Raw genomic sequence first — 25699 nt, 5'->3', positions numbered from 1 at the left:
TTGGATTGGTTGGAGGAAAGGTTAGGTCGGTTTGGATTGGTTTGAGGAGATGCTAGGTCGGTTTGGATTGGTTTGAGGGGATGTGTTGGTCGTTATTGATTAGTTTGATGATATTGGTTCGAAAAGATGTTAGGTCGGGTTGGATTGGTTTCGTGAGATGTTAGGTCAGTTTGGATTGGTTAAACGAGTTACTTTACATTTTCTAGATTGACATGAGTACATGTATTTATGGAACATGACAAAAGTGGGTTATGTTAATGGTCGGGTTTAAAAATAGCTCAAGAAACAAATACGATAGCTTGTTTGTGCTATTGGTAGCCTCCGTAGTCCTACGTTTACAATTAGTCATTTAAGTCCAAACATGTACATGTATTCATTCGATTCGATTCGATTCCATTTCAAATCATATGGTAACTAAGGGTTAAATTATCATTAGTATGACTGCTATAGGAAATTAACACTGGAAACTCCACTTTTATAATTTTTATAATACTTGTAGTATCGCCCAAACGTATTGATAAATACAAATATCATTATTCATTTATTTGATAATGTTTCATAGATTTCTGACGAAAACGGGATGTTTTAAATGTTTACGTGAGACAATAGGACTGTTTCCATTGATGTTCCTGTGTGTATATCTGAATTGTTTTACTGCACGCCCACACACTATTGTTTTAACTCCAGTATACGGAGGGGGTATTAGTCAACCCTAATGTCATTATCATTCCGTGTTAATTATTCCAACATTGACACGTCATGGATAACAAAACTATTTTTAAGAATATGATGAATGTTATTTGTTATATTTATATCAAAACAGTTCAAAAACAGTTCATCTCTACAACTTTGAATGTTTAATCCAAGATGTCGCTTTGGTGAAAGTGACTTGTGAATCGGCAGAAGCTTTCGGATTCACACCAATCTTTTGAAAAATATGTGTATATACACGAGTATTTTAATATATATAATTTGTTTTGATCTTTTGATATTCTGCGACGAAACTGCTATATTTTCAATTTGGATAATTATGAAAATTTCATTGAATTAATTGTTATGTTATGATATGGTGAAGCTGTTCAGACTATCCGCGAGTCCAGTCCGGCGGGAAGGATACCTGCGTGGTCAATTAAACCACTGACCTTCACACTCATCAACTGACAATTCTGGTCATAAATAACGCATTTACTTATACATAATTATACTTAGAGGCCAACACTAAGGGGACTGTTCTTTCATGGAAATGTGTAAATAATGGTTAACAATGTACCTAACTTACTGTGTTACTCACAACCAGTCAGTGTTACTTAGAATCTGTGTTATTTTACTCACAATCATTTAATTAACACTTAGCGTTGCCGACACTTATTTTACTCACAATTAGTTTAACTCAAAATCATTTTACTCACAATTAGTGTTAATCACGCTCATTTTACTCGCATTCATTTTACTCACGCTCATTTTACTCACAATCATTTTTCTCACAATCATTTTTCTCACAATCCGTGTTACTCACAATAATTTTTCTCACAATCCGTGTTACTCACAATCATTTTTCTCACAATCCGTGTTACTCAATTATTTTACTCATAATCAGTGTAACTCAGATAAGTGTTACTCACAATCGATGTTTCTCATTAACAGAGATGACCAGATATACACAACTGATGTTACAGGGTCAATTATAATTGCATGTACCTATCAAATAAACAAATATAAAAAATGTGAAAATTTTCGTAATTTTAATTGAGCACGTAAGCTTGTTCTTTTATCCCAAATCTAGTAAAAGTTATAACACTTCCCCCTATTTGGGCCCCGATCATCTGGAGTTCAGGATCGTGGTTTTGTGAATATCTAAAACAAAAAAAATTGACGTCAACATGTTTTCGTCAATGAAGCTGTTTCATTTGAGTCATAGTTACTTATATATACTGACTTGTCCGAAGCAGAACAGCTTTTTCAAGACTGACCAAACTAGTTTCCAGGATGACCACCAGAATGGACAATACCTTTGTGATTGGAATACACGCGTTTGCTGTTTGGTTTGCATGTAAGTAGTGAATTCTATATAGACAGAAGGATATTTTCATTTTATTACATATCTCTATTTCCAATCTGGATTGATTCATACTCTGATTTGGTTTGGTTTGGTTAATTTTGTTTAACGTCCTATTAATTTAACAGCTAAGGTCATTTAGGGACGGCCTCCCGTGCGTGCGACATGCATGCGTGTGGTGAGTGCGTATGTGTGTTTTGGGTGGCTGCGGTATGTTCGTGTGCAGTCTCCTTGTGATAGGCCGGAACTTTTGCCGATTTATAGTGCTACCTCACTGAAGCGTACTGCCGAAGACACCCAGCAGCACACCCCACCCGGTCACATTATACTGACAACGGGCGAACCAGTCGTCCCACTCCAAATATGCTTAGCGCTACGCAGGAGTAGCAACTACCATTTTTAAAGACTCTGGTATGTCTCGGCTAGGGGACAGAGCCCAAAGCCTTCCTTACAGGGGCGAACGCTCAACTAAAGGCCAAAAGTGAGGCATTGTCAAGGGAGACATTAGGAAGAAGAAAGTTGTTAAGAAAGAAGAGAAAAGATAAGATCCCAAATTTAGTCGCCTCTTAGTCGATCATGCAATGGGGGCAGCAGGTACAATTCTTACGCCCTTACCTGCATCCTCTGAGAATCACTGACGAGTCCCTTTAAGATAAAGTATAATTATGTATGTATACTCCTATTAAAGATAATACCATGTACTCACTTTTTAAATACTGGTCTATTTTCTTATCTTGATAATGATAATTGTAGTTATATATTTATAACATGAATTATACTACATGTATATAAAATATATATATTATATTATATTATATTATAATTTGGAGTAGACTATATATAACACGGAGTAGACAATATAACACGGAGTAGACTATATAACACGGAGTAGACTATATAACGTGGAGTATATTATATAACACGGAATAGACTATATAACACGGAGTAGACTATATAACACGGAGTAGACTATATAACACGGAGTAGAATATATAACACGGAGTAGACTATATAACACGGAGTAGACTATATAACACGGAGTAGAGTATATAACACGGAGTAAACTATATAACACGGAGTAGATTATATAACACGGAGTAGACTATATAACACGGAGTAGATTATATAACACGGAGTAGACTATATAACACGGAGTAGATTATATAACACCGAGTAGACTTTATAACACGGAGTAGACTATATAACACGGAGTAGACTGTATAACACGGAGTAGATTATATAACACGGAGTAGACTATATAACACGGAGTAGACTATATAACATGGAGTAGATTATATAACACGGAGTAGATTATATAACACGGAGTAGACTATATAACACGGAGTAGACTGTATAACACGGAGTAGACTATATAACACGGAGTAGACTATATAACACGGAGTAGACTGTATAACACAGAGTAGATTATATAACACGGAGTAGACTATATAACACGGAGTAGACTGTATAACACGGAGTAGACTATATAACACGGAGTAGACTATATAACACGGAGTAGACTATATAACACGGAGTAGAGTATATAACACGGAGTAGAGTATATAACACGGAGTAGACAATATAACACGGAGTAGACTTTATAACACGGAGTAGACTATATAACACGGAGTAGACTGTAACACGGAGTAGACTGTATAACACGGAGTAGAGTATATAACACGGAGTAGGCTATATAACACGGAGTAGATTATATAACACGGAGTAGACTATATAACACGGAGTAGACTATATAACACGGAGTAGACTATAAATCACGGAGTAGACTTTATAACACGGAGTAGACTATATGACATGGAGTAGATTATATAACACGGAGTAGACAATATAACACGGAGTAGACTATATAACACGGAGTAGACTATATAACACGGAGTAGACTATATAACACGGAGTAGACAATATAACACGGAATAGAGTATATAACACGGAGTAGAGTATATAACACGGAGTAGACTATATAACACGGAGTAGACTGTATAACACGGAGTAGACTATATAACACGGAGTAGAGTATATAACACGGAGTAGAGTATATAACACGGAATAGAGTATATAACACGGAGTAGAGTATATAACACGGAGTACACTATACAACACGGAGTAGACTATATAACACGGAGTAGACTATATAACACGGAGTAGACTATACAACACGGAGTAGATTATATAACACAGAGTAGAGTATATAACACGGAGTAGACTATATAACACGGAGTAGACTATATAACACGGAGTAGATTATATAACACGGAGTAGAGTATATAACACGGAGTAGAGTTTATAACACGGAGTAGATTATATAACACAGAGTAGAGTATATAACACGGAGTAGACTATATAACACGGAGTAGACTATATAACGTGGAGTAGATTATATAACACGGAGTAGACTATATAACACGGAGTAGACTATATAACACGGAGTAGAGAATATAACACGGAGTAGACTATATAACACGGAGTAGACTGTATAACACGGGGTAGATTATATAACACGGAGTAGACTATATAACACAGAGTAGACTATATAACACGGAGTAGACTGTATAACACGGAGTAGACTATATAACACGGAGTAGACTATATAACACGGAGTAGATTATATAACACAGAGTAGATTATATAACACAGAGTAGACTGTATAACACGGAGTAGACTATATAACACGGAGTAGACTATATAACACGGAGTAGACTATATAACACAGAGTAGATTATATAACACAGAGTAGACTGTAACACGGAGTAGACTATATAACACGGAGTAGACTATATAACACGGAGTAGACTATATAACACGCGGAGTAGACTATATAACACGGAGTAGATTATATAACACGGAGTAGACTATATAACACGGAGTAGACTATATAACACGGAGTAGACTATATAACACGGAGTAGACTATATAACACGGAGTAGACTATATAACACGGAGTAGATTATATAACACGGAGTAGACTGTATAACACGGAGTAGATTATATAACACGGAGTAGACTATATAACACGGAGTAGACTATATAACACGGAGTAGATTATATAACACGGAGTAGACTATATAACACGGAGTAGACTGTATAACACGGAGTAGAGTATATAACACCGGAGTAGACTATATAACACGGAGTAGACTATATAACACGGAGTAGACTATATAACACGGAGTAGACTATATAACACGGAGTAGACTATATAACACGGAGTAGATTATATAACACGGAGTAGACTGTATAACACGGAGTAGACTATATAACACGGAGTAGACTATATAACACGGAGTAGAGTATATAACACGGAGTAGACTATATAACACGGAGTAGACTATATAACACGGAGTAGACTATATAACACGGAGTAGACTATATAACACGGAGTAGACTATATAACACGGAGTAGAGTATATAACACGGAGTAGACTATATAACACGGAGTAGACTATATAACACGGAGTAGATTATATAACACGGAGTAGACTATATAACACGGAGTAGAGTATATAACACGGAGTAGATTATATAACACGGAGTAGAGTATATAACACGGAGTAGACTATATAACACGGAGTAGACTATATAACACGGAGTAGACTATATAACACGGAGTAGACTATATAACACGGAGTAGAGTATATAACACGGAGTAGACTATATAACACGGAGTAGACTATATAACACGGAGTAGACTATATAACACGGAGTAGAGTATATAACACGGAGTAGATTATATAACACGGAGTAGACTATATAACACGGAGTAGACTATATAACACGGAGTAGACTATATAACACGGAGTAGACTATATAACACGGAGTAGACTATATAACACGGAGTAGACTATATAACACGGAGTAGACTATATAACACGGAGTAGACTATATAACACGGAGTAGACTATATAACACGGAGTAGACTATATAACACGGAGTAGACTATATAACACGGAGTAGACTATATAACACGGAGTAGACTATATAACACGGAGTAGACTATATAACACGGAGTAGATTATATAACACGGAGTAGACTATATAACACGGAGTAGACTATATAACACGGAGTAGACTATATAACACGGAGTAGATTATATAACACGGAGTAGACTATATAACACGGAGTAGACTATATAACACGGAGTAGACTATATAACACGGAGTAGACTATATAACACGGAGTAGACTATATAACACGGAGTAGACTATATAACACGGAGTAGACTATATAACACGGAGTAGACTATATAACACGGAGTAGACTATATAACACGGAGTAGACTATATAACACGGAGTAGACTATATAACACGGAGTAGACTATATAACACGGAGTAGACTATATAACACGGAGTAGACTATATAACACGGAGTAGACTATATAACACGGAGTAGACTATATAACACGGAGTAGACTATATAACACGGAGTAGAGTATATAACACGGAGTAGACTATATAACACGGAGTAGACTATATAACACGGAGTAGACTATATAACACGGAGTAGACAATATAACACGGAGTAGACAATATAACACGGAGTAGACTATATAACACGGAGTAGACTATATAACACGGAGTAGAGTATAACTTTATACAATGTAACTTTGGGGAAAAAACCGGATTTGAAAAAATTTTAAGGAAACTTAAACAAGTCAATTTTTAAAAATTAGAAAATAATTTTTAAATTTTTTCAAAAAAAGCGGGGAATAAGTCTCGTTTTTGGAAAAATCCCTTAATTGACCCTTTTCATTACTTTTTTTTTTTTTTTAATGTTTATAATCCCAAGTTTTTGGCGAACTGGTTGGAAATTTTTCGGCAACAACCCAAAAAAAACCTACTCAAAGTGGAAACCCGGGTCCTTTAAAAAATGATTGGAAATACATGTTTTTAAACGACTCCCTTGGAAGCCATTTCCCCTATGTTTGAGAAAAACCAAGGGTTCCCCAAACAAAAAACCCGAAATTTTAAAAATGAAAAAATGAATTTAGCCAAAACGAGGCCAAAACATTTTTAATACAAAACCAGGATTGGGGAAGGCCAGGTTTTAAAACAAGGGTCCCCAATTTTTTCCCCAAACCGGCACAATTTATCACCCCAAGGGTCGTTCTAAAAGGGGCCCCAAAACCCAAAAGGGGTTACACCAACCCAAATTTCCCTGCGGGGCACTTTTAAAAAAGGTTGAAACGGAATTACTAATCCCGGGGGAAGCAAAAACTACGACAATGACGCACACTGATCAGGAAAAACCGGTTGTGCAATTCCAAATTTTAAGAGGAAACAGTTCGGGAAACCGGGGGGTTTAAAAGATCTCAATATTTCCCCGGAAACCACCGGAAACTGGGGCCGGACAACTCCAGAAACTTTTGGAATCCAAAAATTTGGTTCCGAACCGGGGGGTACCGTATCTAACGTAGGGAAACCTTTTTGTGGGAAAAAAAAAAAAAAAAAAAAAAAAAAATTTTTTTTTTTTTTTTTTTTAAATTGTTTATATTTAAGTTTTGAATGCTAGAAGGTGTTATTGAAGTTTATTTTTTTTTCGGAAAAGCATTTGGTTTCCCGTTTTTTTTTTTTAAAAAAAAAAAGGCCCCCAAACTTTTGTTCCTGATTCAAACCGAGCTCAACGATCATCCTCCATCTGCCGCCAACGCACAATCTATCACAATTGCATCAGTTGCTACCAGCTCAGAAACCCAAGATACATCCAACACAAACTCCACTGACGTCACTTTTGAACAAGTGATAACTGGATCACCTGAATCTGCAGCTACAACTACGACAGATGTAGACACAACACCTAGCATTACAGGAAAACCAGCGATTGTGTCAGAATTCGAGTCTTCAACGGTTTTAACGACAAGTGTCAACACAGTGTCAGTAACATCCGGGTCTGAAACCGAGTCATCAACTATTATTACTGGACCAACGGCATCCGTATCTGAAACCGGGGCATCAACTGCCAGAACTGGATCCATGACATCCGGTTCTGAAACCGAGGCTACAACTGGTAGCTCTAGATCGGTGACAGCTGTTAATAACATTTCGCCTGTTAGTACCAGACAGGAAGTTACTAATCCTGGTACAGAGTCAACAACTGACGTCACCACTGCATTCGTCATCACTGAATCAGGAACTTCCGGTTCCGTGAACAATTCACCAACATCTTTAACTGATGGAAGTACAGCTTCCGGTAATACCGGTGGGACATTAAATGATCCTCAAAATAATGCTTCCTCTGTCGTAAACATAACACCAGGAATCATGGAGTCCGGTACAACTACCGGAAGTATTACTATATCGGAAGTTCCTAAAAATGTCACGTCGTGTCCGAGATTTCCAAGTAGGCTGGAGAAAGATACCCGTATCGTAACGTATGGAAGCAAACGCTGTGAAATGTAAATATGTTTATATTTAAGTTAAATGAATGCATGAATGTGTTATTGAAGTTTATTTCATCGAGCATTTTGTCGTTTCTATGCAAACTGTTCAGTGCTTGTGTGACTAGTTTAGACAGCAAGCCTAGATATTCTTAAATGTTCCATTTAAAAAAAATATAATTGCTTATCTATTTTCATCATCACAAAAATATATATCAATGTCAATACGGATCTTTTATTTGCATTGGTTTTGTATTTGTTTCAGGGTTGTTACCATAGTGACGGAGGATGTTAGTCCAATGACGATATTACAGGTGTTAAAGAATAACAAAAGGTAAGGTATATATGTAACGCGGTGATATTGTATATCTACACTAAAAATAACTACGTCCAGATAAAATTTGACAGTAAGTTTTAAAATCATACACACAGTGAGTCATATCTATCACAGAATGCAGTTTACTGTTTTTTTTTTTTTAATATGATATGAATTTAAAAAAAAACAAGAAACCCCATTGGGATGTTGGCGGCCAGCATTGAAAGATCTATATCAGTCAAATTAAATACTGATATTTTCTCTTCTTTTCTCTTCTTTCACTCTTTCTTCAAAGCATTTGATAGCTTTATAAAACTCGATATAGGTGGAACAACCTGCAATTGTCAAAATCCAAGATGGCTGCCTGTCATACACATTGTTTTCTGATCGGTCACAAAATGCAATATGTATAACTACAATGTGGGAACCAAGGACAACTTACATATGGAATATCGTATGGAAAAGACTCCCTTAGGACTTTCTGAGATATAACGATATCAAACTTAAATTGTCAAAATCAAAGATGGCTGCCTGTCGGCCATGCAATATGCACAAGTGGGGACCAAGGGAAACTTATATATGAACTTTGAGAAAGTTCCCTTTAGTACTTAAAGAAATAGCGACAACAAGAATTGTATAATATACATTCACTATAAAATAAATCGCACTTGGCATAAGATAACTGAACTTTGATGTATTTTGATTTTTATCAACACAGAGTTGTCAGAAGGCCTGCTGTGAGATTTCGGACTGTGAATGATGAAAATGATGAGACGCGATTGGTCTGTAAACCGTTACCGACCACGCCAGATGGTCCTGTGGTATTTGTGGACACCGTGATCAATAAATGTCAAATGTAAGTGTCATATATCAATCTTTTATAACCACACACACACACACACTCACACACACACACACACACAGAGAAAAACAAAACATGAAAAAAAACCCAAAGAAACAAAAAGCTCTGTTGGTAAGGACAACATTGTGTAATATCAAACCCGTAGTATCTACGTATACGATATCTCTACACCCCCCCCCACCCCTCTCCCCCCCCCCCCTTAAACAACAAACAAAACAAAACAAAAACAAAGCCCGACTTGATTGATTACAACCGTATGTAAGGCGTAATGCAAAAACGAACGGAACTGGATTGAAGCGAAAAATATGAATTCTGTCTGTTAAGCATCGGTGGGTTATTCAAACTCCGCCCACATTTACGTTAACTGGAACTGACCAAACATCAAAAAAAAAAAAAATCCGAATTCTTCGGTATCTTTCATTTCCAAACACATACTGTATGGTATGTATTCTTCAGGTTGAAGGTTTTAGCAATTACTTATTTATATGTTTCTTTACAATCGTAAGTCAAGTGAAAATGTTTGTCTATCGTGTCCTGACAAGCACTGATTCTTTCTTTGTTCAATGTCATTCATGTGTATTACACTTTACCAAACATCGAGGTCATTTTTATTGTGCTGTATTGATTGTAAACCACAGCATATATCACCACCATTGTCACACATGTTCACATATAGCTAGTTAATATACCGAGTGGTCTGATTGACGAAGTAAACCCTCTTCTGTGTGTCACAGGGTATTGAAGTCTGATTTACGAAGTAAACCCCCTTATGTTTGTCACAGGGTATTGAATTCTGATTTACGAAGTAAACCTCCTTATAATTAATAGTTTTCATGGTAAATACTAAAATGTGATTGGTCGAAAAAATTCTTTTCATTCTTCTATGAAAGAAATTCCGAGAATGGCGCGAAAAATGTGACGTCACAATACGACAATTGACGTTGCGTATTGATTTGAGAAAAAGAATCCCAAATAAAACCCGTAAAATTGTACATAAAACATGTTTTAAATTAAAAAAAAAGACAATTAACTGAAATTAATCATAAGCATTGAGGTTTATTTTTTCTATTTTCATCGGGGTATGAAAAGAATTTTTTTTGCAAACTGTATGAATCCGCTACAAATAAAAAAAAAATCAACCTCAATGCTTAAATGTTTGTCACAGGGTATTGAAGTCTAATTTACGAAGTAAACATCCTTATGTGTGTCACAGGGTATTGAAGATCCAGAAAGTTACCGATGAAGATGTTCCATCAAACGCGTCTCGACAAAAGGACACGAGTACGACGAAACTTCCAGCCACCGTAATGTAGGTATAACAAATAGTTTACATTGTCATTGACATTCACGTGCTGTACAAAGTATATCTTTACTGTTCCCTGACAACCTCCACGCATGCGCCCACAAACAATTCCGTAACTATCCACTTTCAAATTGTCCGTGTTATAGCCACATGTAGTATGTGACCCTGTGTATTATTGTCGTTTTCACTTTTTATATGGATTTTTAGTGTAATAATGTAATAATGATAATTTCTTTTAGCGAACTAGTACTCAGTATACTACATGTACCATCAGTAACATATATATACATTTCGTTACAGAAAATTCCTCCCTGTCCTTATGTACCTGGATGAGGACGCCGCACAGGAAATCCAAGAGCCAATGTAGAGTTATATACTCGAGGTCTGAAATACCTAAAATCCTGTTTAAGCTTTAACTTGTAAAAATGTTATAGATATATGTACATAAATGCCAATGTTTGCGCGAAATTCTGTCTAGTTGAGAGCGGTCAGGCTAAGTCTTCACCTCTATTTCAAATCCATTCCACACTGAAGGATGAATCCTGATATCACTGTCTAGTATTGTATCCGTAACATTGATTTCAAGAACATAAATGTGACATTTTAGAATGAGAGCTGTATAGCTACACATGTATATTATGTTAAGAATGTTGATGATATAGTGTACATAATTAGGATACCTATAGTTGTATATAGCCAATATTTGTAATAAACAATTTGAACATATCACCAATAACGCCCTTTGTTTTATTTACCTAGATGAAACATATCCTGAATATTATATGAATGGAACGATTTGGTTTTGCATCTCGCATTTAAAGATATCGCTTTTAAGTCACTAAGATACAATATTTGGATGCACAAAACATTCTTTGACTGAGAAACCAACCGAAAAAAATTCTGAAAACTTATTACTAACCTAACTTATTAAAACTTATTACCACAGAAAAAAAGTTACATACAGTACGCGTGTACACAACTCCCTATGATAATTAAGACCAGGTCTTTATACATGTATACATCCTCCCAAACCAAATCATGCTAATTTCACCCCTATAACAATCACGAAGCTGTAGTTATCAGGTGTAACAATAGCAAGTCTTTCTTGAATCAATCGTTCAATAATGTATTAAGGAATTTGTTTTGATACATTGTAATAGTAACCGTGTACAACGAATGGCCGCAGCTTCCGGTCCATCAGAGAGGTCAAGTGAACGAAGATATGTGCAGTATTAGTTAACATATGGTCAGGAAAATCCCATGGCGCAACATTTTCCCGTATAGTTAACTGCCAGATTTTATATGTTGTTTTTTTTTTAAATTAAAAACAATGCACGTCAACATGTGTAAGCAGTTTAACGCGCAATGGATGAGAAGTAAAACCAAACTTTATCAATGGATCAGAAGTAAAACCTAACTTTATCAATGGATCAGAAGTAAAACCAAACTTTATCAATGGATGAGAAGTAAAACCTAACTTTATCAATGGATCAGAAGTAAAACCAAACTTTATCAATGGATGAGAAGTAAAACCAAACTTTATCAATGGATGAGAAGTAAAACCAAACTTTATCAATGGATCAGAAGTAAAACCTAACTTTATCAATGGATCAGAAGTAAAGCCAAACTTTATCAATGGATCAGAAGTAAAACCAAACTTTATCAATGGATGAGAAGTAAAACCAAACTTTATCAATGGATCAGAAGTAAAACCTAACTTTATCAATGGATGAGAAGTAAAACCTAACTTTATCAATGGATCAGAAGTAAAACCTAACTTTATCAATGGATGAGAAGTAAAACCAAACTTTATCAATGGATGAGAAGTAAAACCAAACTTTATCAATGGATCAGAAGTAAAACCTAACTTTATCAATGGATCAGAAGTAAAACCTAACTTTATCAATGGATCAGAAGTAAAACCGAACTTTATCAATGGATCAGAAGTAAAACCTAACTTTATCAATGGATCAGAAGTAAAACCAAACTTTATCAATGGATCAGAAGTAAAACCTCACTTTATCAATGGATCAGAAGTAAAACCTCACTTTATCAATGGATCAGAAGTAAAACCTAACTTTATCAATGGATCAGAAGTAAAACCTAACTTTATCAAGAAATGTTCCTGACTAGATACAATGTACACTATTTTCCTATAATGCAGCGGGCGTTTTTTAACAGGATGGAAACAGAATGCAATTAAATGCTGAAATGGTGTCTAAACACCAAATCCAGTAAGATATGCCTAGTATGTATGATGCTATTTAACACAAATAACTGGATCAACTTTTAGTATGTATCATCGCAAATCGTTGGCTTTGCTGCTGACATGAAATTTGTTAAGCTTTTTGTAAATTTTAACATAATATGCGAAAAATGCATGTTTCAGGCGGACACAACTAGCTCATTTGTATCACATGTTTTGCACAACAGCCTTGCCCATTTACTCACAAGTGCCTAAAGCACAAAATAAGAGCATTGGTTTGACCAAATTTGACTGATTATATTTTGACCTTGAAATGCAAATGTCGGTGTATATGTAATATCCCGCAAATATGACATATATGGAGTTACTCCAACACCAATAATGTCACTTTTAGACGCTTTCAAGAAGTTTCGACCTGACAAGACGACTGTTTTTAGGGGAAAATTGTTCAACCGCTGAGCTTTGGGTGAAAGGTGCCTATTTCTGAAAACTGCCTCTTACTATGATCATATATCTTTAAAGTATGATACAGGAGCATTGCTATTAATTGAAATGCCTCATTTTATGCCATATTTATGCAATATAATTCACAACCGCCATTTGCAAGGTCAAACATAATATGGTTTTTACCTATATGAAGTCAAATCCGTTCAAACAAATGCTCCTATCGTGTGCTATAGACACTTGTGACCATAAGAGCGTGGCTATTTTTTCAGGTTTTATTATTTGTTTAACTATCTACAATCTACCACAAAGTTTATCAAAAGAAGAAACTATTAACATCTACTTATTGGTATTTTTTGGTACATTACATGACTACTCTTGTGCAGATATGTAGATACCTATTTCTAGTTAAAATTCGACATTATCCCCCTAGATGTCTCTCAATACTCAACCAAGCAAAGAAACTTTTTGGGAACAATTCACTAGAACAGATATTGTACATCAAATCTATGCTAAAATTATGTGCTTGTCTTCAATATCTTAGTCAGAAAGAACTACTAAAACATATTAGATTCACTTAGGTACTTCATTTGTGTAAAAAGAGCCGGACGTTAAGTCGTGGTCGGTCAACTGTTGTCAGCTTCACTTTCCTGGAGGTATTTTAGCTATTTAAACTATGTTTAAGCAAATCATAATAGACTCCAGTAGGGCGCAATACAAACTAACTAACACTGTGGTTGTTATTATTCTTGTAATATTGTGACTTTAGAAATAATGGCCTCTGTATAATCTAACAACGATAACTTTACTTGCAAGCGTAAACCTGGTAAATACTAGCCGTAATGTACCGCTAGGCTAGAGATATCCTGGGCTTTATACCTAGCGGGGTTGGATTAAGTCAACCTTTGTTACACAGTGACCGAGTGTGCGTCCATCAGTGACGTCATATCGGCGAGTGATTGGTAAGAGAAGCTACCTCCAAAATAACAAGATATAGGAAGTCGTATGGACAGATAGTTGAATACTGTTACATGTTTGATATAACAAGTAAAACGTGATATAAATTAGGGGTATTCTGAAATCGAATCCCCCTTACAGTACCGCATATACATACTCAATAATGAGCAGCGTAATGCATGTATGTGTTTGCTTAGATTTTAAAGGATTTGATTATCTCATCGATGTCGTCTGTCAGATCTTCGTCCGTCGTTTGATACAGTTGGTTCTGTACTCAGAAAAAAACCCCAAACAAAACTCAATGTATCGTCAGCGCTTTGTCCGGAAACTATATATCCGACTGATCGATATGGGTGTAGGTCGGGACGTATTGTCAGGTTGTCGAGATGGAATATAACAAAGAGGAAATATATATTACATTTTTACCAGTGAAATATCAAAAATTATTTATTCTATAAAAGTGATATTTTTCACTAGTGAAAAATATCACTTTTGCTTATTTGACCAATCAAATTAACGATTAGAAAATACCAAAATAATTGACCAATCAGAAAGCCCGACATATATGTCAGCACCTGGACAGGGGAACTACTTTTTTGTTTATATTAGGCCTTGCTAGCATACGGGGTAGGTTTTTCGTTGATAACAAATGTAATAAACAGAATATCTAACAGTGTCTTCAGTAATACCAAATATATTTCACTCGTGTGGCTAATATTTTGATATTTTTCACGAGTGCCTGGAAAATATTAGCCCCACTCGTGAAATATATTTGGTATTACTGAAGACACTGTTAGATATCCTCTATATATTATTTCCTACAAAAAGCCGGAAAACAAATAAAGGGAAATGAATTACTGATTAATAAGAAAAACACATTCTGGCATGTCTATGAAACAAAAGTATTTATTGAAACTGAATTTTATTTCGATATACAGTAATCTGAATAACAGCTATGTTTGGTACTCAGATATGCTCAATAACAAGCTAAAATGTTATATATTAGAATGAAGTTATTTCAAAATAATGTCAGTCTAACTAGTAATATTATTAACAACAAAATAGTTATCACTTTGATATTTCATTTAATACAGTTTTTTTCCGTAACATTTTATTTTTATAAAAAAATAAAATCTGAATATAAAGATGAAAATGCTCTCGTGAAAATCAACAACTCGCATGTTCGTGGTCATGTTATGCTATTGTTTTTTTGTTGTGTTATTACATATTAATCTATGTATGTTCCGTAGAATCGTTAAGTTCATATGTTTGTTAACATCACGTGCTAGCATTGACCACGTGACCTGTGTTAGTGTTTCCGGTAAGCATACTTTCCTTATGAGGACCTGCTGTTTTCACGCATACTTGCTTTGTATGTGGATAAACAAGTGATGCTGTTACAATGACTAATACTCTACTAAACCTGTTAAGGTATTCCATCCTAGTCACCTGTATCAGAAAAGATATACAAGAATAATAAATGATTGCTAAGTTTTCATATCGGAAGATGACATCACAAAATTTTGATACGTACAACTTTATTTCCAATCCTTACGTAACCTCTTTTTCTGATTTTTCTATTAAACGGATTGTTTCCGTTCCTGCCACTTCTCTCAATAAGAAAGTATCTCTCTATCAGTTTAGATTGAGAAGACGGCCTCAACCGTAATCAGTTACGTGCCAAAAATGTTCATGAAAATAAACATAATAGAATTTGAAATACAATGAGACTGAATACCCTCCCTTGTGCTATATAACATTTCCCTCTGTTAAATGTATTTATCAACCCGTCTTATAGTGATGCCTCCTCCTTATTGTACCTGCTGTTCGATAACTTTTCTTGTGTTGGAGCCTGGAAGAAGGAAGAGGTGTTCTGTTGGGTCTATTCTTTCTAAGACCGGATTTTACAACACGACTGAATTTATATGAAGACTTTCTATTTTGTTTCTTGTTTACTGGCCACTTTGCCTTTGCCGGTAATTTTCTGCTTTCCCCTCTAACATCTCCAAATGAGGAGCCAATGCTTAAACTATGTAATCCTGGATCTCTGAAATCTGCATTCATTCCATGGTGTCTTAAGAAGTTCCTTTTATCCGAAGAAAATTTGTTTAGATTTTTTCCGGCATTTTGAAATTTGCTCGTTTTTCCAACATTTGCTTCTATCTTTTCGGTTTTCTGGTCATTGATATTACCATTTCCCGCTCTGGGTGGAACAGAGAAAACAGTTTGTGTATTAGCTGTTATTCCATGTTTTCCTGTTGGCTTGAGTTGGTCCTGACTGTCTTTTGCCGTTTTGTCCAGGCCATACTCCAGCGTGTTACGTGACACCAGGCTGATCGAGCTTGAGTCGCCACTAATAATTTGCCCACCCGACGGATTACTCAGACTGATTGTAGCAGGCTCGTTGCCTTTTGTTTCTGTTGATTTCGCTTGAGTTTTGGCATTGTTCTTGCTAACGCTACTTAAACTGGTATCACCAGTAACCACTTTCTCAATTAACGATTTTCCGTTTGTGCCCACGACGATAGGCGTAACAGTCAAAGGTTGAACCGAAGAACCTACATTCTTCTGATTAATGGTCTCAGCGCCTTTACCTTCTCCGGATATACCAGTAGATGATGAAGGGATTTTAGTTTTAATGGCACTTTCTACCTTTAAATCTAAATTTCCAAACCCTGATAAACTGTTCGCTACAGAATAGTCAGCATTCCAACCTGGCATGGCGGTATTTCGTATCTTGTTGTGACTGTTGGAAACAAAGCTAGGCTGATGCTGGTTGGAGAAAGTAACCAAGCTTCGACTTTCTGGGTTGGAGGCTTTTGTGTTTCCTAGTGTATTTATGGTTTCCGTTTTCGTGACGCGAGTTGTAAATACATTTTCATTTCCATTAAAAGTAGATCTAACATTTTGTTTCTCTGGTACGGTCATTTCCTTTCCGTCTTTAGGCGGTCCGGAGATTTTTTTTGTATTATCAATCACGTTATTCTGATTCACAGACGTAGTAGTCAGATCTTTTAAGGCTCCGGTAACCTTATTTCCTTCCACAAAAGGACCATTCTTCATTTGTGTGTAAACAGCATCTCTATTTCTCGTTACTGGTAGGGGAGTCGTGGTAACCAGAGCGTTATAGTCGAAGAGCCGCTCAAGAATGACATGAGATGTCGTTAATTTGCGAGTGGGGAAAGCCGGCGCCACAGTTGTAGCGACTGTCGAAGAGGTCATCACCCCGACACTTTGTGGTGTTCCTTTGACTGGCTGGGAAAGACCTACACTGTTTACGGCAGCAGAGTCTTGCTGAATACGTCTCCCAAGATGTTTCTGTAAACCGGTATTTACCTCATTATTGGAAGTTAATCTATCATTAGCGTTTAATACTGAGTCTTTGTTATTCTCCCTTTGGTGCCTGGTAGGTAGGCGATCAATCACTTGATTAACTGTTTGGCTACTTATTGTTTTACCGTCCTGCTGTTTTCTACCAGTGTCCATTGGCGACGCTTCAAGTCTTCCTGAGAGTTGGTCACGTACTATGTTCTTTTCTGTCGGCTGGGATCCTAGTTTTTGCTGTTGTGTCATTAATAAGGTCGGTATGTAGACTTGGTCCCCGGGAAGACCAACGTTAAAGGGTGATTGGCCAAAGTTTGGTAATGCACCACTGAATACGCCATACATTTCTTGTACATCTTTTATGGGATCTGATTGTGCTTGTCTCCGGTCCACGGTATTATACTGTACAAAATCAATTTTTGATGATTCGTACTCAGTTTTTCCCGAATTTGTATTTTCTGCTATCGTTTTCTCACGTCGTTTTCCAGACGTTACATAATTGGATGTTCCAAATGCCATATCTAAAATTGATTGAACATTAGATTGTTTTGATTTCTTATAAACATTATCTGTGGGAATCACTTTATTATTTAAATCATTTATAGGGATACGTTTGATTTGTTGCACTGTGTTTCCAGGGTCGAAACCGAATGAGAGTTTTGGTCTTCCCATAGACGCCAATATATTAGGTACAGAGGGAACAATGGTATCCCATTCATTGTTATTTTTAGGGACAATAACCCGAATTTTCTTTTCATGGTTGGCAGAAGGTATCCTATTTTGTGCTGTTAACTCCGCCATTTCTTTATTGATGGAATCTATAAAAGATACAGGTTGTAATGCTGGTTGCTGTAATTGCTGTGAATTGTCCGGTCGGGACGTTTCATATGCTGTATTCGTGTGACTGACGTCGACACCAGATGGTGCTGTGCTTAGTGAGGCTCCACCCTGATTAATACTATTGGTTCCTGACTGTATGACGTCAATATTATGATGTAAAACCATCGATTGTTGACTCAGACGTGGTCCATTGTCTTCTTGGCCGGTTGAAAGTGACCCGGAAATCTTCACTTTCTCCAAGGTATTCTCAGTTAAACTATCTTGTACTTTGTTTGGCTTACTTATGGAAACAGACCCGGATGTTGATCGTTGCGATTCTCGGGGCGGGGAAGATACGCTATTTTTATTCCCTTGATTTGCAGAAAATATTCCCGTAGTCGAAGCTGAATTTTTATCTTGATTGCTAAATGATGCTGTCTTTATATTTCTTTCTGTAATGCTAATTGTGTTTGGTAGCGAAGCTGCCGTATCAAGATTTGGAAAGTTGACTGTTTCGGGATGGTCCAAAGCAGATAAACTAGATACTGAGCTTTGGTGGCGTTGTTGTCCTGAAAGTCCTGACTGTAAGGTGTCTGTTGCAACAAATGAGGTAGACCTGAATATACCTGTAGCAACAGCTGGTTCAGTTTTGGACCTGTCATGCAAAGTGGCTGATAAACTATTGAGGGTAGATAATGCACCACCTCTCGAGGTGTCGGGAGCAGTAGGTGAAGCACTTCTAGACGTGTCGGGAGCAGTAAGGGATGTATCTCTGGATGTGTCGGGAGCGGTAGGTGATTTAACTCTAGATGTGGCGGGAGCAGTAAGGGATGTAGCTCTAGATGTGTCGGGAGCAGTAGGTGATGCACTTATAGACGTGTCGGGAGCGGTAGGTGAGGCACTCCTAGACGTGTCGTGAGCAGTAAGGGATGTAGCTCTGGATGTGTCGGGGGCAGTACGTGAGACTACCGTTATTCTAGAACCACTTTCAACTTCTTTCGGTCCTGAAGAAAATCAAACAAAACAAGATTGTATCATTTCTAAATGATATGAAGCTGATATATATATATATATATAGCTTAGAAACACAAATGACGAAGGAAGACAACTTTTTGACTCGTGCCCTGACCGGGCCTCGAACTCACGATCTACGGCACCCAATCGCCTAGCCATAAATATCCGCAGCCTATACCGCTGCGCCACATCGGCGTTCTTAGAAAGAACGTTTCAATGGCGCAGTGATGGTCGGCCCGATACCCTGACATGATCATTGTGGAAGTCGTCTATAAGATGATATATGAATACTTGGATCGCAATGTATTTACATACATGGATACGAATTGTACATATATCATATATATTTCTCTCGGTACAACTACGACAGGAAATTCAAATCTATATCTTCGGATCACCAACACATAGTGTATATGATACATTGTGCTAATAAATAGATATATAGCTTAGAAACACAAATGACGAAGGAACACCACTTTTTGACCCGTGCCCTGACCGGGCCTCGAACTCAAGATCTACGGCACCCAATCGCCTAGCCAGAAATATCCGCAGCCTATACCGCTGCGCCACATCGGCGTCCTTAGAAAGAACGTTTCAATGCCGCAGTGATGCACGGCCCGATACCCTGACATGATCATTGTGGAAGTCGTCTTTAATATGATATATGAATACCTGGATCGCAATGTATTTACATACATGGATACGAATTGTACATATTAGCACAATGTATCATATATACTAGTGTTGGTGATCCGAAGATGTAGATTTGAATTTCCTGTCGTAGTTGTACCGAGAGAAATATATACATGTATATATATAAAATAACAAAAAAAAAAAAAAAAAAAAAGACTTGGCCGCAAGGCATTTCTGCCCTCTCAGGCTTCTTCAGGCGGACTGAACTTGTCGGCAAAGTCTGTTTTTTGTTATTTTTTTTTTATACATTCACCTTCGCAAGGACAGATTTCAATTTCATGTACATATATATATATATATATAGTATTTCTACCACAGTCGGCGAGTATTATTCAACTCCAATGGCATTAACTTTTCATTGTTTTTATAAACATACAGTTAATGCTTTTTGATGACTGACACGCTCAACTTTGACCGGAACTACTTTTAATGTTTTATGCTATTTTTATTAGCGTATACGTGAAGACCACTTCACGCGGTCGCAAAAGCAGAAAGTAACTTGTTTTTTTTTTAATGATTTTTTCATATAGATCTACAACGTATATCAATGTAATGCTTTCAAGATAACAAACTTGTTAATGACTTACTATAATTTGTAATTCATTATAACATTTTCATATATTTTTGTCAGATTTGCATATGAATTAGTGACATTTCACTACATGTTACATTCTTACGTCCTATATCATATCGTTAACAAAACTCACTGGGGTCAATTCATCCTCGGGTAATTTTTTTATTATGGTAGAAAATGTTAACACAAACTCGCGGTTGATGTATATCGGATTTTTATCATTTTCGTGTGTTAAAAAATGACTAACTCGAATGAAAAAAACGCCATATTAAACAACCACTCATTGTGTGACATCAAATTACAACACACATATACATGTTTACTGTCAAAACATTACTTATAAATTCAGATAACACTGTGTTGTAACAAACATGTATACAATCCATAATCTTCTAGATTCTTCCTTTTTATTTCAATTTTTTAACACAGGAACAATGTTTTATTTCCGTTGTTTTTGTCAATATGTATATCGTAATAACAGGGGGATAAACTCTTCAAGAAAATCAGCAGTTAAATGATAGCTACTTACCTTGAATAAAGGATTGTTGTTGTTGTTGATGGTGTTGTTGTTGTTGGTGTAACAATGGACTTTCAAGAGGAGAAGGAACCAAACTGCTTGGGGTTGTGGCAATATTAGGCTTCGTTTTTGGTTTGTTCGCATTTCCGCCATTAATATTCAGTGTCGGAGGAAAAGAATGTCATATCTTTAGAATTCCCTGCTGCTACTATCGGTCCTTCGGAAGCACCATGGTTGACGGTTTGTGGTTTAGAGTCTATATTTTTCGAAAAGTAGATTTGTTGTGGTTTTTTCGTGGATAGACCATTGACGGAAATGTGGTCGAAAGTGCTACCTGAATAAGGAAATAACCAAATTGGTATACGTGTATACAAGGTTAGCTTTTACAATGATTGATATATCTCATTTTATACAGATAGACCACTGGCATGTCATAATGTTAACATTAATCTGTGCTTAAGGCAATTGTAGATATATTTTCAAATACACGTTGATGACGTCATGCATCCATGACATAAAATTGAGCTAAACATTTAGAGCTACTCTTTATTCAATTATTGTATTATACCGAAATCTGAGTTAAGTTTGCTAGCTTACCACAACATGCTTGTGTTTGATATGCATAACACAATCAATAAATGCAGGTGCTAAATTTTAGTTCGATCAGTTTTAATATCAACAACAACAATAACAATTCATAGAAGCTTTATACATAGAATAAAAATCCACACAATAATCAAATTCGTGGTTTAAATTTCCCATAGAATTATATGCATTTTTATTAAGATAAAAACACATATTCGTACATAGATTGCATTTTTAATGAGGTACTTTACCTTCATTTGTAGCTGGCATTTTCGATATTTGCTTCTTCTTCAATATGGGATTCCCTTCTATTTTTGTTTTTGTAACCTGTTCCATCGTACCTTCCCGAATTAAATGTCTAGCTAATGATTTATGAACAGTATTAGGAGACTGTGTGTTAACTATCTTAGGAGAGATCTTTCTAGGAGAAATTGATGACAGTTCTACATTATTTGGTGCCGACCACGTTTCTGATGGTTGCCTTGCGAGACCCATTGCCTCAAACGATGGTATTGGCTCATTCTCATTAAAAAGTGTCACCATAGATTGGTGCTTTACAGATGTTCTCGTAGCAGTGTTGGGAACAAAAGATGTCGCCGATATTGACGTAGATTTACTGTCCCAGTTATTGGCGGTAGATAATGTGGACGGCTGCTGATCTCTTATTTCTTGGTATTGGCCATATGGCTGAGATGACTCTGTTTTAACAGCAGGTGCGATAGCTGATTCTTCCACGCTGTGTGTGGCTTGTACTGATTTCACAACAGAGGTAGGCACATTTCTGTCGGACGATGGTTCCTGTTGTTGTTGATGATGTGGTGTATTTCTATTGAAAGAAGAGCTCCATGCATTTTGGGATATTAATGTTGGCGAAGATGACTCCGATACAGATCCACTCAGGGCTTCAGAAGGTGAACGAGCTGGTTTAATTCGTGTATTCGGTGGTGACGATTCGGACTCAATTTTTTGAGATGTTGCTGGATTTGACCATTGGTTTAGAGACCCGGATACTAATGATGGAGTTGCTGGTGATTCCCTATTGTTAGTGGTGGAATCAACTGGCATTTGTTTCTTAATCTGGCTATTTCCGGTGGTTCCGTAGACTTCCTGAGTGCGTGTGTTAATCTGCTGATAACCTCGACGGGCATTTGATACGTTATCCACCTGAGCCTGTTGTGGGGTAAACCGACGGGAAGATGTGGAAAGGGTTGCCACGTTCGACGATGGAACAAACCTCCTATTATTGACTTGGCCAGACGATGACTGTTTGGTTCTATGGTTGTATGTTGTGGTTCCCTGCGATGTAGGGGCACTCCACTTAGTGGCACCAGTCGATGATCCAGTCCTTGGTAAACTAGATGGAAAGGAAAGTCCTGCTCTAGATGCTGTATATTTAGAAGCCCCCGGAGAAGCATCCATATTCACTGTTCCACTTCTGGAGTTGAAATATTTTGTTTTGGGTCTATACATTGTTCTCTGGGGAGTCTTAACGTGATTGGGATACACAGCATTTGAAAACCGGTTATCTGGACTTTGGAGTTCAGCAGTCTGTGAGTTGTGTGATGATTGGTCCACCGGAAAGCGTTTAACACCCTGTACCGCTTTGTTGGGCTTCCTTGATTGTTTTACAGATGAGGCTATGAACTCGCCACGAGCAGGAGATTGTCTTCTTGTGTCGCCTTGAACGGGAGAGTGTCGTGCAGCTTTGGCATTCTGATATGAGCGCTGTTGTGAAACGATACCAACTGAGGACGATTGCTGCTGTCTTTTATTATTCCACTGATTCCTCGCTTGAAAGCGATTGTTCATTTGATTTCGATTAAACCTGTTGTTCGTCCGCTGCCATCTAGGGGAAGTTGAAGAAGTGTGCTTAGTGTGTAGTTGGGGTTTAGTACTGTGTGGAGAGTTGGAACGTGTATAAGATGGCCGACTGTTCACTTCTTTACTTGTAGACACAGTTTTAACTTTGTTGCTGATTGTATTTCCCAAGCGATGGTTGTTCCATCTGTTATGTACTACGGCCGACTTGACGTTTTGTCGTATTACTGGTGGAGGAGATGTTGTGTATATTGGCTGAGGGGATACTTGCCGTGTGACGTGATCCCAGCTTCTAGTAACACTGGTTGCAGAAGTGGTTTTTGGTGTCACTGGTTTTAAGGTACTTTGTGGCTGATTAATCGTCAATCCTCTATTTCTCCAATTAAATCTCCGCTGTTGTCGGCTAGGTTGACTGGTTTGGCTAGCGGCGTCATTCCAAGTATTGTGTGGTCTGCGGTTATGAATGACTCGACGATTTTGAGTGTTCCGCGGTGGCTTGTTATTACTAGCTTGGTTAACTTTTAATGAATTCGCGGCGCGATTGTTTCCTCCCATATTCGCGTTACTGTTCTGTCCTACTTTCGTGTTTTGTTTCTGTATTATGTTTCCGTTAGAGAAGGTCTTGCTACCTGTATTCCCTCCCATTCGTCTCGCTGACTGGTAATGGGGTTGGTGATGAGAGCGTCGATTATATGTTGTTGGTCTGAAGTTTTTTTGATGATTTTGAAAATGTTGACGTTGAACGCGATGCTGAGCTGGACGATGCGCCTGTCGATGAACCTTGCGATGCTTTTGATTTCCACTCCAATGCGTCTGTGTCGCCGCCGCCGCTGGGTTTGATTTGGTTGCAGTACCAGTTTGGCTTTGGATGGCTGTAGCGGTATTTTGTAAATTTTTGCTCTTTATCCCTTTATCAGACCATGTATTTTGGCCTCCACTTCCAATTTGCTGACCAAATCTTTGACCATCACCCATGTTATTTGACGTTTTTATCGGATCCCCATCCTCTTCATCATCATCGTCGTCGTCATCGTCGTTGTCGTTGTCTCCATCTTCAGGTTCAGCCTGTGCATGTCTCTCTACTCGGATCCGTCTTGTAGCAACATCGTGTACACCTACAACATATACACAGGCAACCTTGATATGTATTTTAAATAATTTAAAGGATGATATAGCAACGTAAATTATAGTGTCACTCTCTTTTCGTCAATTTAAAAGGAGACACAAGTCTGATGATTCTCACTAACATACTGCCAGGTCGTACAGCTAAAACTAAACGTAAGTAACTACGTTACTGTAAGGTCGTACTGTCAGATCTACAGGTAACTAAGATAGAAATGTACGAAAATCGTCAGAGTCACTCAATTCGTGAAATAGCATGAGCATAATCTGTTACTGTCCAGGAATGCACAATTACTTTTAGAAAATTAGAATTTCTTGTTATTTTACAAAATGTTTCATTGAATTATGACTATACTTTGTATGAACTACAATGTATCTGTAGCACGTGTAATGTGTGTACTGAGAGGCAGTACAATATAAGGTGGGTGCACGTGCTACAGGTAATTCCTTCGGTATATATCCACTGTGTCTCAAAGTATAGTCACCTAAACTACTATTTTTGATACGATACGACCACAATTTATTGGAGTAGTTTTTGAAACAGGAAGACAATTATACATTTCTAAAAATGAATACGCATTCCTGGATGGATGCAGATGAAATTCTAGCCCGAGTTTCCTCTGGCCCTGACATCATTTTTTGATAAGGAAACTCGTGTTATTTTCAGGACTGTGTTGTCTTTGAAGAAGGAGATTTTCG

General features: G+C 37.1%; 2 protein-coding genes across 3 annotated transcripts; one reads left to right on the top strand and one right to left on the bottom strand.

The window, feature by feature from the left end:
- Positions 1-7707: 7707 nt before the first annotated feature.
- LOC117341041 lies at positions 7708-11660 on the top strand. The gene is made up of 5 exons (XM_033902858.1): positions 7708-8464; positions 8712-8780; positions 9481-9618; positions 10838-10933; positions 11228-11660. The coding sequence occupies exons 1-5, from the start codon at positions 8043-8045 to the stop codon at positions 11292-11294; spliced, it is 792 nt and encodes a 263-aa protein (XP_033758749.1). The 5' UTR covers positions 7708-8042; the 3' UTR covers positions 11295-11660.
- Positions 11661-15415: 3755 nt separating this feature from the next.
- LOC117341040 lies at positions 15416-24359 on the bottom strand. 2 transcript variants are annotated; one of them, XM_033902856.1, is made up of 3 exons: positions 22312-24357; positions 21488-21809; positions 15416-19681 (listed from the first exon to the last, which is right to left on the bottom strand). In XM_033902856.1, exon 3 carries the CDS (start codon positions 18861-18863, stop codon positions 16317-16319), a length of 2547 nt encoding a protein of 848 aa, XP_033758747.1. In that variant the 5' UTR covers positions 18864-19681; positions 21488-21809; positions 22312-24357; the 3' UTR covers positions 15416-16316. The 2 variants fall into 2 exon arrangements, with proteins under 2 accessions (XP_033758747.1, XP_033758748.1); XM_033902857.1 differs by having other exon boundaries at positions 18751-19681; positions 22312-24359.
- Positions 24360-25699: the final 1340 nt, after the last annotated feature.

This window comes from Pecten maximus, chromosome 13 (genome assembly GCF_902652985.1).
Source record: "Pecten maximus chromosome 13, xPecMax1.1, whole genome shotgun sequence".
In the NCBI taxonomy this organism is placed as follows: domain Eukaryota; kingdom Metazoa; phylum Mollusca; class Bivalvia; order Pectinida; family Pectinidae; genus Pecten; species Pecten maximus.
Note: the sequence above shows the minus strand (reverse complement) of the source record. Positions and strands in the feature narration are given on the sequence as shown.